We start from the raw sequence: 17,031 nt of genomic DNA on the forward strand, positions 1-17,031 counted from the left end.
CTACAGTAGCAAAATGGTTCGGTGCATAGGGGAAATGAATGTTGGCGTTTCATGAAATGAATTAACCAATCCCACAATATTAGTTTAAAGAAAGTAAAAAGGAAAAAAAAAACGGAAACTCAAAGGAAAAAAAAACTTTCTTGGGGGAGCAAAGGGATAGAGGGGTGGGGTGAGGGATAGGCGGGGAAGAGTGTTTCATGCTTATCAATGTGATGTTAATCCTGACGATGTATACCCTCAACGAGCATGCGGCTAGATCTCAAAAGCGCTCCAAATAGCTTTGGAAGTGAGAAATGGGACAGACTTGGTGGTCTTCGAGAACCACCCAGGTGCTGGACTTGATTCAACAGCAGCTGGAATGAAGCTGATTCATGAATTCTTCCAGAGACCAGTCTGGTTTCCCGATTTGAGGGTGGGGCCAGCACAATATTAGAATAACCAAAAGTACTTACAACTTACAAAGTCTCTGATACTGGAAGAGAAAAAAAAAGCTGTCGTGATTTTTTTTTTGGTTGTGATTTTGGAATTGTTTTTCCTTGAGCCTTTAAAATGCAAAATACACTGGAAACCCCTTAGAATATACTGTGGGCCAAATCATGGCCTTTCTCCAAAAGAAGCTGCATAATACCACCAGCTGGTATAATATGGTTGGTCCCCAAGGCTCATTCTTGTTCCATTGCTTCAAGAGTAGCATTATAAGGGGGTCCCATTGTATTGAGGTAGGGTTATGTGTGTTTGTGCTCGTGTGTGCATGCATGTGTGTGCATGTGAATGTGTGTGCATGCGCGTGTGCATGTGCATGTGTGTGCATGCGTGTGTGCATGTATGTGTGTGTGTGTGCGGGTGTTGTTTTGGGAAAGCCATTTCAGGGGGAATCAAATAAACAGTGGGTCAAACTGCGATTGCTAATCAGTACAAAAAGACCGCCAGCGACTGACCTTACTCCCGGAGTCCTTGGCTCCGCACTCCCCCTTATCGTACCACCATTTGTTTTTCAGCTTGTCTAAGATGCCTTGTTCACTGAGTTTCAATACTGCAAGGTTTACAGGCGTTCTTCACGTGGGAAATAACATAAATAACATTATATTATGTTATTTTATGTTATTCAAGCTTCAAACTACTTTAAAACTATAGAAAGCGATAAAGCAGGGAGCCCTGGCCACAGTCATTTTAGACACTGCAGGCAACCTGAGCATTTTTACCTTATCAAACTTTACACTAGAGCATCTCTATATTTACCAGGGCCTGCCCATATCGCTTTGAGTAATCGGCACACACTGTTAAATAACGAGGGTAGAAAAACAAGGCAGTCACTTATTGGGGCGGGCTCTCTCTCCCCGTGGGTGCAATTGTCTGACTGCCACTTACTGCGAGTTGGGTTTGATCTAACTGGGCATCTTGTTCGACTTCCAGACAGAAAGCATTTGGGGGCAAGGGAAGTAGCTGAGGAGAAGAATGAGAAGGGAGTCCACATTACCGACAGAAAAGCAGAATGCAATAGATCAGACATTGTTGTTGTCATCGTCATTGTGTCGTCCTCATCCCCCTCTTTAGCCACGTGAAGATAGTGGCTGAGAAAGTTCATTGAAACATTCATTGGAGAGGCCCAAAAAGGCCGTTAAGTCTTTGTTAATACCGCAAGTATCTCTTGACCCAAGGCACACCTCAGAGTATGCGCCTCTGTTGGTATCCTCCTTTTAGGGCTTACTGTGGGCTGGAGGTGCCCTGGGCTTTCAAGGGCACTGCCAGAGTAGTTCCTACTAAGCTGTACAGGTTTCTGTTCCAGGCTGAGCCCTGGACTGTGTATCTGGCAGCTGAAGATCACCTCCCTGGTTAAGTATGCAGAGGCTCACCACCAGAAATGGGGTGGGGGGGATAGGGCATCAAAATCAATTTTTTTTTCCTTATAGAAACTCATGAAACTTGTCTGCTAAGGCCTGAAGGGGTTGGCCTTCCTGTGGGTGGTGGGAGGATTCAAGATCCAGGTTTTTGAAGCATCAAGGTAAATGTTGTACATGTGGCAACATTCTAGGTATCCACTTGTCCCTCCAGGTTACAAACAGGGGGAACATGTTAGTCAGGTGAAAGGAGAGAACAGGGGGGCTAGAGATGGAGGGGCTAGACTCTGGGTAGCCTTCTAATTGCTATGGCTATATGACTGTAGCTGAGGTACCTCCAAAGACACAGCTCATCCTTGGCCATTGAAATGGCCACTTTGGATTCAAAGGCAAACCACTTGTGAGGTAAGCAACTGATAGCATAGTACCAAGTGGTGCCAGGGACACTGTTGATTGCAGAACTGTGTGGAGGAGCTAGGGGGCCTCTGCATGTGTCTCTAGTAGTGGGGGCCTCTCTCTACAAAGACACTGGGCAAAATCCACCAAGGTAAATTTTCCAGGCCCCATGTCTCCTCTAAATGGGCAAGAAGGTCATTTGCTGCCCCCAGCCCATCAGATGCTTGAGTGGGCCTGTCCTTGCCCTGGGGTGACTGGCATTATCTCTGGGGTTATTTTCTCATCTGACAATGACTATGATGATTCTTGCCCCCTGTCTTCTCTCTAGGGAAGTTGAACGTTCAATGAGGTCAACTCATTGAGAATAGAGTTGCTTTGGGCAAAAGGGCACAGTGTTAGCTTATTATAAAGCAAAGTCAAAAAAAGGAAACCAGCAGGAATTAAACAACTATTACATAGTCTGAATCATGAAAAAATATCATCAGCTGATGGTATCCTGACCAGCCCTGGTACCATGACTAACTGGCCCACTTACTCTCTATGGGAGATGACAAGGGTCACCATGGACATGTCCCATAATGCTCCTTCCATCTCACAAATAAGTCTGACCAATCATCCTTTTCTGACCAATGCCAATCCTGCCATAGGTACAGAGAGCAGGCCTCTGGAGCTACCCTACTCACTGAGCCTCCTTGCCTCTTTCCCACCATCACCATCATAAGAGGGAGCAACTTTGCCTCCTCTAGTATCACTTTTGGATGTGTAATGTGGCTTCTTAACTGAGGACCCTTAAGATATTGGTAGGTTGACGACACAGGCTATTGTTGGATACTGGAGCCTGCATTTCATTATACAATTGGGAAAGTCTTTGGGGAGACTTCCCTTAAGTGCCTGGTGGCCAGGGTCTTTTGAATTGAGAAGCAAGACGTAATTGATGAGGGTGCTATATCGTATGTAAAGCATCATGGGATGCCCTGAAGGAAGCTTGAAGTTCCATTATGCTATTATCTGGGGCTGAAAATGAAAGGACTCAGGAGAACCCTTAAAGCCGGGCCAGGTAACCTCTGTTACCGATGCCTCTTGGGGCCCCCTGAATCATTGTTGTCTGGCCCATCTTCACTCCTCCCAGACATGGGCATTTCTGTCTGCTCCTCTTTATACAATGATCTCTTGCACATCATAACATTCCCATTGCGGTTTCGATATATAGCGGGTTGGCATTAGAAATTAGATGGGAATTTTTTGGGAATTTTGTGGAAGGCGCAGACAACACATGAAAGCTAACAGATGACACAGAAAAAAGTCTAGAAACTCAGAAGTGCATAAAATACATGTATTGTATAATATCAACCTACTTGATCATTTCATACCATAATAATTCAGACTTCTTCTTTGGTACAAAGCGAGGGCCAAAAACTTCTACGCAGATTTTCCAAATCGAGGGGGTGCAGTGCCCCTAACCCCTGAGATGTGGAAGGGATAATTGTATTGTTCTCTTTTTCCTCCTTTTCTCTTCCTTTCTTTTCCCTTCTCCTTCCCCCATTTATTTGGCCTGTCTATGCTTTGGACTGGGTCTATACAACCTAGGGTTGGTGGGCTTATCAGCAGGTATGTCTCTCACCCCTTCTGGGCTTCATTTCAGTACTTCTCTCCAAACTCTTGACATTTCCTCTCCCTCTGCTCCAAGGTATCACGGACCTTCATGGCCCTACTTTGGTTGGCTCAGGTTTCCTAATCGTGATTATCACTCTACCACATTCTCTTTGCTTCAAAATTATCCCTCACTGCTCCTCTTTGCCAACCAAAACTCCTATTGTCTTGATTTGGGTGGTGTCAGCCAGGTGCTAGCAAGGAAGCGCTCTGTCTGCTTAACACTATTTCCACAAAGTGGTGAATTACTACTTGACAGGGAGTAGTAGCACTCAAAAGAATTACCTGTTAATTCAAAGGCTCACAGGATCCTAGATCTAGAGGTGGAAAGGACCTTAGGGGTCATCAAGTTCAACTGCCTCATTTTACAGATGAGGAAACTGAGACTTAGGGAGGTAGAGTGACTTGTCCAGGGTCACACAGTTAAGTGTCTGAGGCTAGATTTTAACTCAGATCTTTCTAACTCCTGCTTTGCTGGAATGTGTGGAAATTCTTCTGAGCAGATGAGGCCTTCCTGGTGGCCCCTGGCTCACCTGGTTCCTCTCTTCTCTAACTGGAAGGTTGCCCACCTGTTGCCTTGGGTCCTTTCAGTGACTCCGTGTGGGAGCCACAATGGCCTCTCAGAAGGTGCCGAGTCCTGCCTGAAAGCACTGAGACCCACAACTGACATACAGTGGGTCGTTACATTGCCATTGCTGACAAGCACCAAAGACAACCGGAATTATAGCCTTTGAATGGGAAAAAAATCTCCCCCCTCCATCAAGTCCAATCCATTTCAGAAAACATCACAAAGGCAGGCAAAGGAAGGGGGAAGTGATCTTTAAATGTAGATGGACTCTGGGCAGAAGAGAGAGCAAGGACTTATTCATTGTTAAGGACAAGAGCCAGTGGGAAAAACCAAAACATATCCTAAGGGCATATTGAGTTTTCTCTGATTGTGGGACAGCTATTGGCTGGCATGAGGTAGCTGGTAACCATGTTAGCTTGGTTTTCTTTTCCATTTGGGGAATAAGAGTGGAGCGGAGTCTTTGCTCTGGCAGCTTGACTGGCAAGACTAGCCACAACCCAAAGATGGATGAAGCCTTAAGTGAAAGAGTTAGGGTGACTTATGGCCTCCTCTGATGCTTTATCATGGCACACAGGTGACTCTGGGAGTTCTGCCAGTACAATATGAGCTCTGGCAGCTAAAAAAGCACAGGCCTGGTGACAGACCATATGTCTGTGGTCTGAAGTCCAGCCATGAAAATTTGGAGAGGCTCATCACCAGTTTAGCCACAGGCTGCTGATTTCATTTTCCCTTTTGCCACAACAACTCTCAAAGATCATCTTCTAAGTCACAGTGGAGTTGTGATTTGTATCAGTGGACGGAATACTGACACTAGGGAAATAAGAAATGCTTGACATTTTGAAGAAGAGAGATTTAAGATTAAAGTGACCAGAATCTTGCCACACTTAGATACTTGTTGCTGTGATAGCCAAACCATGCTTTTGGTGGCAATGCACAGGCAATGCCAGTGGCATTTTTTATTGTCTAGAAGCTTCAAAGTGAGTTCAAATTAGGCCTGAAGGACACATGGGTTAAACTGAGTAGTGATTAAACTCAGCAAAAGTTAGCCAGTAAGAAATCTATTTGTTTCTAGATGGAGATTTTATTATTTTTTTGTTTCTTCATTGTTATAGTGATCAGAAACAATACTGATACTTTAATAAACTGTTTTCTTCTTCTTCTTCTTCTTCTTCTTCTTCTTCTTCTTCTTCTTCTTCTTCCTCTTCTTCTTCTTCTTCCTCTCCTTCTCCTTCTCCTCTTCCTCCTCCCAGAAAATAAAGGGCACCTAGTGGGTTACATAGCTTAATTTCTTCCATATTTCAATCATCCACACTTAGGGCTAAAGGAACTGCAAAAACTGTGCCCTGTAATTCAGGGCACTACTGCTACTTGGTGACAATGATGCAAATTGCAGGCATTGTCCCTAGGAGCAACCAAGCAGGCTCTAGGGCATATCTTATGGATTCAACATGATTTTGGTAATGTAAATTTTACATGGGCAGGGGGAGGGGGGGGTAGAAATCGAGAAACAAGCAATAATGATATCAGAGAAACCGAGATTCCTGAAAGGTAGCCAGGATATTTTCCCCTTGCAAAATTGTACTTTCTTTTGAAAAAACAAATGAAAGATATTTAGAACAAAAAAAAAATCCCCTAAACTTATTTTCGAGAAAGTCGAAAGCAATACACGGCAACAAGATACCTGTGACATAAAGAAGTTTTAAAAGTTTTATCTCGAAGATAACCTGAGTAGTGAATAGCTTGGAGTCATGTCAAATTCTTTGCTATAACAAAAAATGCCAAGAGAGTAATTTAAGAATGTTGGGCTGTCTTGCAAGAAAAAGCAAGAAGAGAAATGTGGGCCATGGTAATTTATCAGCAAAAAGACTCTGCCAAAGAATCTAGTGATTCTGGAAGATGCCTGGAAATGCAGTGTCTCCAGAGGACCTTGAACTATGGAAAATGGAGCTGAAGCTGACAAAGTTGGTATGCAGAGTGACAGATTTAAGGACATAAAGGGGGCAAGTGGGAAAAGAGAATATGAGGAAACAATGACACAGCCAGTATCTGCCAAGACCACTTGGAAAGATTTCAACATTATTTACAAGAAGACAACATCTCCAGCTCCTGTTGGGTACCTTCCATAAAGTAGCTCAGACATATGACATCAAGGTAGGTGATTATCCTTACTGTCATCGGGACCACACTGGTCAAGGGGTATCCAGTGTGTGTGTGTGTGTGTGTGTGTGTGTGTGTGTGTGTGTGCATGTGTGTGTTTTTGGGTCATGTTTCTAACAGTATATTTAAAGATGCCATATTTGAAAGGTTTAGCTTGAAGTCTGAATATTTTTAAAAGTATGTTATTGCCTTAGAGCTTTAACACAAATAATCTATGGCCCAACCAAATTGCAATAACATTGGAAGGGATGCTGCACTTAGAGTCTGAACAGCTGGGTCCAAGTTCAAGCTCTGCCACTTACTTGTTATGTGACCTTGGCAGGTCACCTTCATGTCTCTGAGGCTCTGTTTTCTCATCTACAAAACAGAAGCAATAATCTGCATTCTGCATGCCTCACTGGCTTATGGGGGTCAAATGAGGTAATGGATATGAAAACATTTTGCAAATGGTAAAATATTACATGAGCGTAAGCTAAGTTTAAAGGGAAACTGTGGAGGGAGGGAGGTGGGAAGCAATGGAGCTTACATTCTACTGGGGGACACAAAATATACATCAAATATAAGGCATTTGTGAAGGACTTGGGTCCTAATAACTGGAGGTGGTGTGGAGAAGGCTTTCCAGAGAAGGCAGCTCTACATTGAGCCTTGAAGTAAGAAAAATGAATGGATGAAGCATTTATTAAGTATTTACTATGTGCAAAAGCCCCAGTGGGGCTTTTAAGTTAAGCACCAAAGGTGCAAATAGAGGAAGATGGTTGCTACAGCTAAGGAACTCAGATTCTAATGGGAAGGAGACAATATATACTCAATAATGACATTGAATCATAATGAATAATAGTACACAGGATGTCCCAGAAGTCGTAGTGCACTCTGAAGCTCTCAATAGATGTCTATAAAATATTGATGGCCTTCAGTGGAAAGAGGGAAGTTTGGAAGAAGGAGGTTATTCTTTGACACAGCCTGCTTTTATCTTACTTCTATTCTCTATCATCTCCCTGAATGGAATGGAAAAGAACATCCATCGATCTGAGAAGTTACAAAGACAACTTGGACAAGATGTTGAGCTTGAGATGCCTGTAAGCTAATGACTCGTGTTTCCCTTAATGCCGAACTATAAATTTAATTCAGTTAAATTCAACAAAAAGCAAGATGCAAACACATCTGTATGGAGGAGGATGGTGGAAGAATATTAGCGATATTACCTCATAAAACAACAAGCAGAAGCAAAAGTAAGGCTAAGGTAAGTTTGGCATGAGACTCAACTAAGCCACATCATCCCCCAGTATTCATAGATGATGCTGGTAGGAGGACAACAAGCAGCAAGATTTGTTAATGTTACTGTAACTATTTTTATGATCAGTGAAAATGGAAGTACCACTTTTGATTCCTATCATCTGAGTCCTAGAGGGAGAAATGACAATTAATAATGGCACTTGGGAAGAGTGACTGGACCTGATCAATGCACACTGAGGAAATCTGGGCTGGAGGCAAAACAACCTTCAAAACATCAAGGGATCATTTCACAAATTATCTTGAGAGGGGCAGCTAGGTGGTGTAGTGCATAGAGCACCTGCCCTGGAGTCAGGAGGACCTGAGTTCAAATCCAGTCTCAGACCAGACACTTGACACTTACTAGATGTATGACCCTGGGCAAGTCACTTAACCCCAATTGCCTCACCAAAAAACAAAAGAAATTATCTGGGGGCAGAGAAGATATCAAAAGGATGCAGAAAAAAATGATGGACGATGAAAATGTCAAAAAAAAGGAGGTAGATAGGATGTCAATAACTACCAGCCCATACTTTCTCATCTTTAGAAAATCTATGAGAATGATTTACACAATAATTACATTTTCAGGGTGTCCTTGACGGAAAGATGAGAAGGGAACAAGCACGCTTTTCCAAATGATTCTCTACAGCAGATTAGATCTTTACTCATTCACCTGACTGAAAGGTATGGAAAAAACAAGAACCTATTATATTTGTTTTTTATTGATGATCACAAAGAGACTTGGTGGATCAAAATACAGCTTATAAAGTCCTCCTTCGTGTATGTGTTAAGATGATACAAAGACTCTCTCATGTATACGTTAAAACCATAGAAAACGAGTAGGTTCAACAACTCTCTCATTATTACTATGAAGTGAGGCATAAAACAGGGAGAGATGTACACTCACCAAAGGTGTCTACCACTGTTATGGTGGCCCAAATGGAAGAAGGATTTTCCCATCTTCTAGAGGCTCTTGTTCAGAGGTTATATTGTGTTAGTTGCATCAAACACCTAAATATTATAGGGCCCCCTCACTAAGATCCATGATTACTGTGAAGAGATCAGCTTAACAATCTATACAGAAGAAACTAAATGGATGAAAAACATCTATTATACATACTAAGGCATGAATTTGGATAGCTAGTTCACTGAATGAGGCCATCAGTATCTATAAGACGGATGAGTTGGTTTCAGGCTTAAATGGAGGAACAGGGTAGGCTGGACTGTTTTTAATCATGTCTCTGCTCCCTGGTGCACAAGCCAATCTTTTTTTTTAAAGTCAAATGTTCCTCCCAGTGATGCTCTCTGTGGTTATGAATCTTAGACCACCATATTAATCTCCAAAGAATGAAAGTTGTGAGTGATCCGAGGGGCAATGGAGAGATGCATGATGGGCACAAGTGGCTTATAGCACATTTCCAGCAATGAGCTCTGCAGAAGAAATGCCATAAGGGTTATTATTCTGGAATTATCCGACAGTAAAATGAGAGTGGATGGTCTTTTATTGAGAACAAGCGATAACCAGTACTCATGAAATGGAAAAAGGCCTAGAGGAATTTCTCCAGAATGTTGGGTGGACCCTCTGTGGGAGGATCTATTTGAGAACATGGACCAGCATGAGAAGGAAAGGATGAGACAGTGGAGGTAGGATATTTTTTAGTGAGATCACAGATCCATTGAATAATTCAATTCAATTCAACAAATATTTATTATTTTCTATGTTAAGATGAGAAATTAGGATAGCAAGGTAGTGCAGTGGATAGAGTTCTGGCCCTGGAGTCAAGAGGATCTGAGTTCAAATGTGGCCTCAGACACTTACAAGCTGGGTGATCCTAGGCAAGTCACTGAACCTCGTTCACCTCAGTTTCCTCATCTGAAAAATGAGTGGAGAAAAAAATGGCAAACCACTCCAGTATCTCTGCCAAGAAAACCCCAAATGGGGTTACAAGGAGTCAGAGACTACTGGAACAACTGAACAATAACAACAACAAGATGAGAAAACATTTGTGAATGTTGAAAATTAGCCCCAGCTTTTCTGGTGGTTTGTGCTGGCCCTGTTCTCATTTGGCTCTGCTGGGCTCAGTTAGGTTCCTAAAATTTTAGGAATCACATACCAGTCTGTAACAAGTAAGTGGAGCCCATGACATTTGTAAATGAGCTTTGGTGGGCTCTTAGCCTAAGAAGAATCCCTTCTTTACTTCTATCATTTCCCCTCAACTGATTTTTCAGTTATATGAAGTCGATCCCGTCACAGCTGGTATGATCTAGGCCTGAGAAAATGCCTTTGCAGAACATCCGGACCTCATTCAATCATAGGTTCCTCGTTCTACAGCTGGAAGGGATCTCAGAGGCCATCTAGTCTACCCGTCCCCCCTCATTTTACAGAGGAAGAAACTGAGGCCAGGGAGGTGAAGTCACTTGGGCAAGGTCACACAGTTAATAAGGGGCAGATTTGCGCCTTGTTCCTCTGCCTCCAAATCCATTGCTTTTAAACAATTTTTTGGTTGGTGTTTTCTGTTTCTTACATCATCATGGTATCCTAGGTATCCTGCCCCCTCCCCAAGAGCCATCCCATACGGCAAATAGTATTTTTCCATTGCTTTTTAAATGTACTGTGTTGCCTCTATCGACCCTCCTCATTTGATAAAGGAGGAAATAGCAGAAAGATTTCTGAACATTGAAATGTCAGTCATTTTTAGAAAGGGAAGCCAGTTGATCATGCAAGTTGGCACTGGAGCGATCCTTTCCTGGATCCCAGCTTCCCTGGCCCCTCCCCACCCCCAGTCCCACTGCTTTGTATCCCCAGCACTTAGCACAGTGCCTAGAACATAATTAGTGCTTAATAAATGCTTGTGGGCTGAATGGTTTTGTATTCTTGGGGCCACCAGGAGAGCTCAAACCTGCCTTGGTTTCCAGCAGCCTGCTAGATAGCTTCCCTGCAAGGCTGTGCTATCGATCATCTCAAACTCTGTATGCTTAGAAGCAAACTCCTCCTCTTTCTCTTAAAATCAGCTTCCCCCCACCCCGACTTCCCTGTTTCTGTCAGGGCCATTAGTCACCTGGTCAGCATCACCTTTGAGTTCTTCCTCTTTTTGGCCCTCTGTACCCAACCAGTCATCAAGTCCTATTGAGTCGGTCTTCAATATGTCTCCTGTTTCCTCCTTTCCATTCCCTCTGACAGCACCTTAGTTGAGTTCCCTTATGGAAGGCTAGGTGGTACAGCAGATAGTGCTGGACCTGGAGTCAGGAAGACCTGAATTTGAATCCTGCCTCAGACTCTTGCTAGCTGTGTGACTTCTTTCAGCCTCACTTTCCTCACCTGTAAAATGGGGACAATAAGAGCACCTATCTCAGAGAGTTGTTATGAAGATCAAATGAGATAACATACAGGGGATCCCAAAAGTTTTCTTTCAGGTCTAAGTGTAAAGGCTTTGGGGACAACATAAAGTATATTGCAGGTCTTAAAGTGCTACAGAAACATTGTTCTCGTTCAGCTGTCTCAATTGTGTCTGGCTCTTTGTGACCTCATTTGGGGTGTTCTTGGCAAAGATACTGGAAGGTTTGCCATTTCCTTCTCCAGCTCATTTTGCAGATGAGGAAACAGGGGCAAAGAAGGTTAAGTGACTTGCCCAGGATCACACAGCTAGTAAGTGTCTGAGGCCAGATTTGAACTCAGGAACACGAGTCTTCCTGACTCCAGGCCTGGCACTCTATCTACTGCAGCACCACCTAGCTCCCCTATAGAAATGTGAGCTGATATTATTTCTATCTAGATGTCGCAGTGGATAGAGTGCCGGACCTGGAGTCAGGAGGACCTGAATTCAAATTTGCCCTCAGACATTCACTAGCTGTGTGCCTCTGGGCATGTCACTTAACTTCTGTTTGCCTAAGCCACTGGAGAAGGAAATGGCAAACCACTCCAATATCTTTATCAAGAAAACCCCATATGGGGGTCACAAAGAGTCAGATACAACAGAAGTGAACAACAACAAATTATTTCTTATCACCTCACCCTAGACTATGTCATTAGCCTCCTATCTGATCTCTCAGTCTTTTCTCTCTCAAATCCATGCTTGATGCCACTGTCAGATTATTTTTCCTAAAATAATGCTTCTATCACATCATTCATCTGCTAAATAACCTCAATGGACCTATAGCCTAGAAGATGAAGTCCAAACCACCCACTCTGGCATTCAAGGCCTTTCAGAAAATTGCTCCACACTACCTTTCCATCCTTTTCTCTCTCATTCTTCCTCTATGTCTCCAAACTGATCCTATTCACTGACACTGCCCCTCCCCCCACCATCCCCCCACCATCCTCTACCTAATGTCGTTGATTGGTTCTGCCAAAACAGGCCATGAGATAATTGAATCCAAGAATCTCTGAGCTATAAGGGACCTCAGCAGCCATCTAGTCTAACTGATAGATGAAAAAGAATTCCATCTCTACAAATATTTTGACAATCAATAAGCAATCCATCAAATGGTCATCTAACCTTTGCTTGAAGATGTCTAATGAGGGAGGACCCAATGCTTTCTGAGGCCCAGCACAAATTGTTAGGAAGGTTGGCAAGGCCACATTTGCCTCTTTGAGACTTCTATCTTGTTTTACTAAACTCCTAGAAATAGTGGGAGGCAGAGATAGGGACCAGAAGTGTGATTTCAATGGGATGGGGAGCCCCCACCTGAGGAAATTCCCCTCTACCAATGCTGACCATCACTTCTACAGTGGATCGTCTTACACAGTTGCCTGGGGCCAGGAAGTTAAATTTCTTGTCCAATGTTACATAGTGTTAGAGGCAGGATTGGAAGCCAGGTTTTCCTGGCTCTGAAGCTGGTGCTTTATCTTCTAGAGAGGATGATTTATACTTTATTGCCTCCATTTCCTCACCTCCAATTCATGTCCTTTGAAATCTGGCTTCTGACCCCACCACTGGACCACACCTGTTCTCTCCAAGGGTACTAATGACCACCAGTTACATCCAATGGCTTTTTCTTAGCCCTTACCTCCCCTGACCTCTCTGCAGCTTTTGACACTGATGTCCACTCCCTGGAGAATCTTTCCTGCCTTAGCTTCTATGACATGATTCTACCTTGGCTCCCCTCCTCCACTGGAATACTGGTTTCTTCTCCTCTCCGTGTCCCCTAAGTATGGATGCCCCCAAGGCTCTGGCCTAGACCTTTTTCTCTTCTCCCTCTAGATGATTTCTCTTGGTGCTCTCAACCCTTCCCATGGCTTCAATGAGCATCTCTATGCAGATGATTCCCAGATTTAGAAATCAAGCCTGTTCTTGCCTGTGCTCCAGCCTTCCACATTTTCTCTCCAAATCTATCCCTCCTTGAAGCTCATCCATGTCTACTAATGGTCCCCTAAATCCTTCCAAGGTTCACAACTCTTTTCTCTCCCCCAATTTCCATATGTAATTAGTAGCCAAGTCTAGTTGACCTAATTTCATAACATCTGGCACATCTATCTCCAACTCTGTCCTAGCACTTACTACCCTAGTTTAGTCTTTTATCATCTTTTGGCTGGACTGTTGCCACAGTCTCCTAATTGATCTCCCTCTCTGTCCCCTTCTCTAATCTATCCTTCATAATACACATCAAATTTGGTGACGTGCTCCCTCCTTTATAAAAGAAATCTTTGATGGCTCCTCATTGCATCTAGGACAAAATACAAAATCTTTAGACAGGCATTGAAGGTCCTCTGCAGTCCAACTCCCATCTACCTCTTCCATTTGATTTCATATTACTCCTCCCCTGCCCCATTCACTCTTCATTTATGTCAAACTGGTCTGCTGCTGTTCCCTGTATATACTTGTCTAGCCTCTGCTTCCTATACTTTTTCATGAGTGGTCCCTCATACCCCGAAGGTACTCCTTCCTCCTTCCTTCCTTCTGTCTCACAGGCTCCTCAACTTTCCTTGTGGCACGGCTCAGATGCCCTGTCCTACATGAAGCCTTTCCTGATCTTCTCAGTTATCAGCACTCGGTTCCTCTTGAATTACTTCAAGTGCTATTGAAAGGTGAGCTGTTAATAGCTCCTGGGGATTTCTGAAAGCAGGACCCTAGCCTTACAGGGTCCTAATGGTCAGCAATTACTTTTTCTGTAGACCAATTCTGTACCAGCCCTGAACTGTTCTCCTCACCCATGAGCAAATTTTCAATTGCAATCAAACCCAACTTAACAAAGAAATGCCAATACATGCAACTGACATGCTTGACATGTGACATGTGACATGCTGTGACAACGCCAAGGTCTGCAGTGCACAAGTAGCTTGGGAAAGTGTGTTCATTTTGACTGATTTTAGAAATGCAGTTCAAGCATATTAAACTCCGCACTATAATATCATCATAACAGTTGACTAATTTATTACATGGCAGGTACAATGGTTACAGCAATGGTCCTAGAATCCGGAGGACCTGAATTCAAATCCTTTCTCAGACACTTACTAGCTGTGTGAGCCTGGGCAAGTCATTTAACATCTACCTGCCTTGTCTGTAAAATGGGGATAATAATAACACCTACTTCCCAGGATTCTTATTAGGATCAAATGAGAGTATACATACATACATACATACATACATGTATGTGTATACACACACACAGATATATATATATATATATATATAATATGTGTGTGTAAAATGCTTTGCAAATTTTAAAGCATAATAGAAATATTAGTTATTATTTTACAAATGTGGGGATAGAAAGGGAGAATCGGTGGGAGACACTGTCTTCAGCTCCTGATTATGCTGGTAACTGAAGTCCATAGCTAGATATCCAAGTCTCTTTAAGCTGACATGCTCCAGCAGGCCTGTGGATCTAGTGACATTGATGGTGAAAGGGTCTCCAGATTCAGTGATGAGCTGGGGACCTTATATATTTTTCCCTACAGGTTCAAATTACATTGAGATCAAGAGAGTAAGGGTTCTGGCCCAGTCTCCTCTTGAGCAGGAGTCTTGAGACATTTCATTCCAAGAGGTAAAGACCCCGTGCCCAATGCATTCCTACTCACTTGCTATGAAGACCCTTCCTTCATATTGCCTCTGGGATGGCAAAATTGTCATTATGGGAGTGACATGGCAAGGTTCATAGATCTGGATCTGGAAAGGTCTTCAGAGGCCATATAATCCCTTCATTTTAGAGATGAGGAACACCTGGGGCCCAGAGGGGTTCCCCAGGTTTATACAGCTAGTAAGCATCTGAGGTGAGATTTGAACCCATCCCCTCAATACTCCCCTCAATACTCCCCAGCAAATCACATGTGCTTCTGGTGAGGGGGAAGAGCAACTGACCTAAGGGCCTCTAAGATCTGCAGTGGCCTCTGGTCCCTATCTTGTGAATTGAGCCTGCTACCTTTGCTTCTGGCATTATTAGTAACTGCTATCCCAATCTCAGTTGGGCCTTCCAAACACGGAGGGCATTTTAGCTATGCTGGTGAGGATGGGGTGTTTAGTTCTTGGAGTGTGGCCCTGGAGTCGGAATGACCTGGGTGCTTAGGAAGTTTCACATTTGGGCTAAATGCCACAAACTGTAGCCAGGGCAAATTAAATGTGGGATGGAGGGTTGAGAATACTGGCCTTCAGGAGGAAGACAGAGATCCTGAAGCTGGAGTGCAAGGGCACTCTTGGGGAGAAGCTCACCGAAGTCTACCATCTTGTAGCTTCCTATTTGAACTGTTTATTCTTGTTAACTAGCTGCTATGCTATCAGTATCTTTTTTTTTAAAAAAGAATTTATTTTGATTTATCAACAATCACTTCCATATGCTTTTGAGTTTAAAATTTTTCTCCCCCTCCCTCCCCACCCCCTTCCTCAAGACGGCACACAATCTGATATAGGCTATATCATATACATTCCTATTAAAGATATTTTCACATTAGTGATGTTGTTAGTAAGAATTAGAACCAATAGGAGGAACCACCAGAAAGAGGTATCAGTATCTTTTAAATTCAGTAATCTGGGACAAAGCCCCAGTCACCTACCTCAGTTATGACTTCCTCCCTCTCTCCATATATACCTATATCTATGACATCCTTCCTTCCTTCCTTCCTTCCTTCCTTCCTTCCTTCCTTCCTTCCTTCCTTCCTTCCTTCCTTCCTTCCATTCTCTCTTTCCTTTTCTCCCTTTCTTTTTCTCTCTTTCCCTTTCTCTCTCTCTTCCTTCCTTCCTTCCTTCCTTCCTTCCTTCCTTCCTTCCTTCCTTCCTTCCTTCCTTCCTTCCTTTCCCTCTGTCCACATAGGGTATAATACCCTTACCTGCGGGTGCTCTGCCCAAAGGGATGTAAATTTTGATCCCTGAAACCTGGCAAGATATCTTGGGGTTTATGGGCTAGATTTTTTTTAAGGACCTTGCCTTGAACCCAGATGACTCTGGCTCTCATTGACTGACCTAAATCCCAAGGTTAAATGACTTGCCCAAAGTCACACAGGTAGTAAGTAACAAAGGGAGGATATGGATCCAGGTGCCTTGATCCTAAATCTCCACCATATCATATTGCCTCGCTACTGTATCTCCATGGTACAGACAAAGGCCAAACACTGGGCAGATAGAAAGAAACAGGCCTTCACAAAAAATTCAGAATTCTAGTCATCCTGGGGTTATCTACACCTTCCCCTCATCTTCAGCCGGGACTCTGTTCCAATGTACTCAAATGGACACCAGCACAATCTCAGGGATGGAAAGAAGACATTTTTCTAGTGCAGGTTGGCGGGATAGGGACTGGACCTGGGATTGCATTGGCATAGGGAACTCTCGAAGGAGGAAATTCTCTCTACCAATTTGGGTTGGCACTTTCTCTGCCATTTCTGGTCTCAGAGTTGTGTAAAGCCCTGGGAGTTCACACAGTTAGCATGGGCCATAGTCTGGGCCTATGTAAAAGGTCTGAGGTAAGCAAAGAGTTCTGTGAATCTTGAAGCCATATAGAAATAGGACATATTTTTATCATTATTTTCCAAGGGTGGAAATAATACAAATAATATGATTAATTAAATTTAAAAATTAAAATAAATGAAAAAAAAATAACTGGGCTTAAACTGGTTTTAGGAAATATAGCTGTGAAAGACATTCAAGTCAAGAAAGCATTTATTAAATACCTCTGTGTACTAAGCTTGGTACTGTGGGGATACAAAAAGAATAAACTAAATGGTTT

The 17,031-nt window shown here is 43.1% G+C and overlaps 1 protein-coding gene across 3 annotated transcripts in view; it reads right to left on the reverse strand.

Annotated features, from left to right (window-relative positions):
- The window catches only part of GRIA3 (glutamate ionotropic receptor AMPA type subunit 3), a 279,870-nt gene that overhangs the window by 9,689 nt on the left and 253,150 nt on the right, over positions 1–17,031 (reverse strand). For 2 of the 3 annotated variants that reach the window (XM_020976366.2, XM_020976365.2), the window contains exon 14: positions 939–1,053. The exons of the other annotated variant lie outside the window; for it this stretch is intronic. In XM_020976366.2, the coding sequence (XP_020832025.1) occupies positions 939–1,053 (115 nt within the window). The remainder of the gene's footprint in view (positions 1–938; positions 1,054–17,031) is intronic. 3 annotated transcript variants of the gene reach the window in all.

The sequence above is a fragment of the Phascolarctos cinereus genome, unplaced genomic scaffold, assembly GCF_003287225.1.
Source record: "Phascolarctos cinereus isolate Bilbo 61053 unplaced genomic scaffold, phaCin_HiC Scaffold_8;HRSCAF=390, whole genome shotgun sequence".
Classification (NCBI taxonomy): domain Eukaryota; kingdom Metazoa; phylum Chordata; class Mammalia; order Diprotodontia; family Phascolarctidae; genus Phascolarctos; species Phascolarctos cinereus.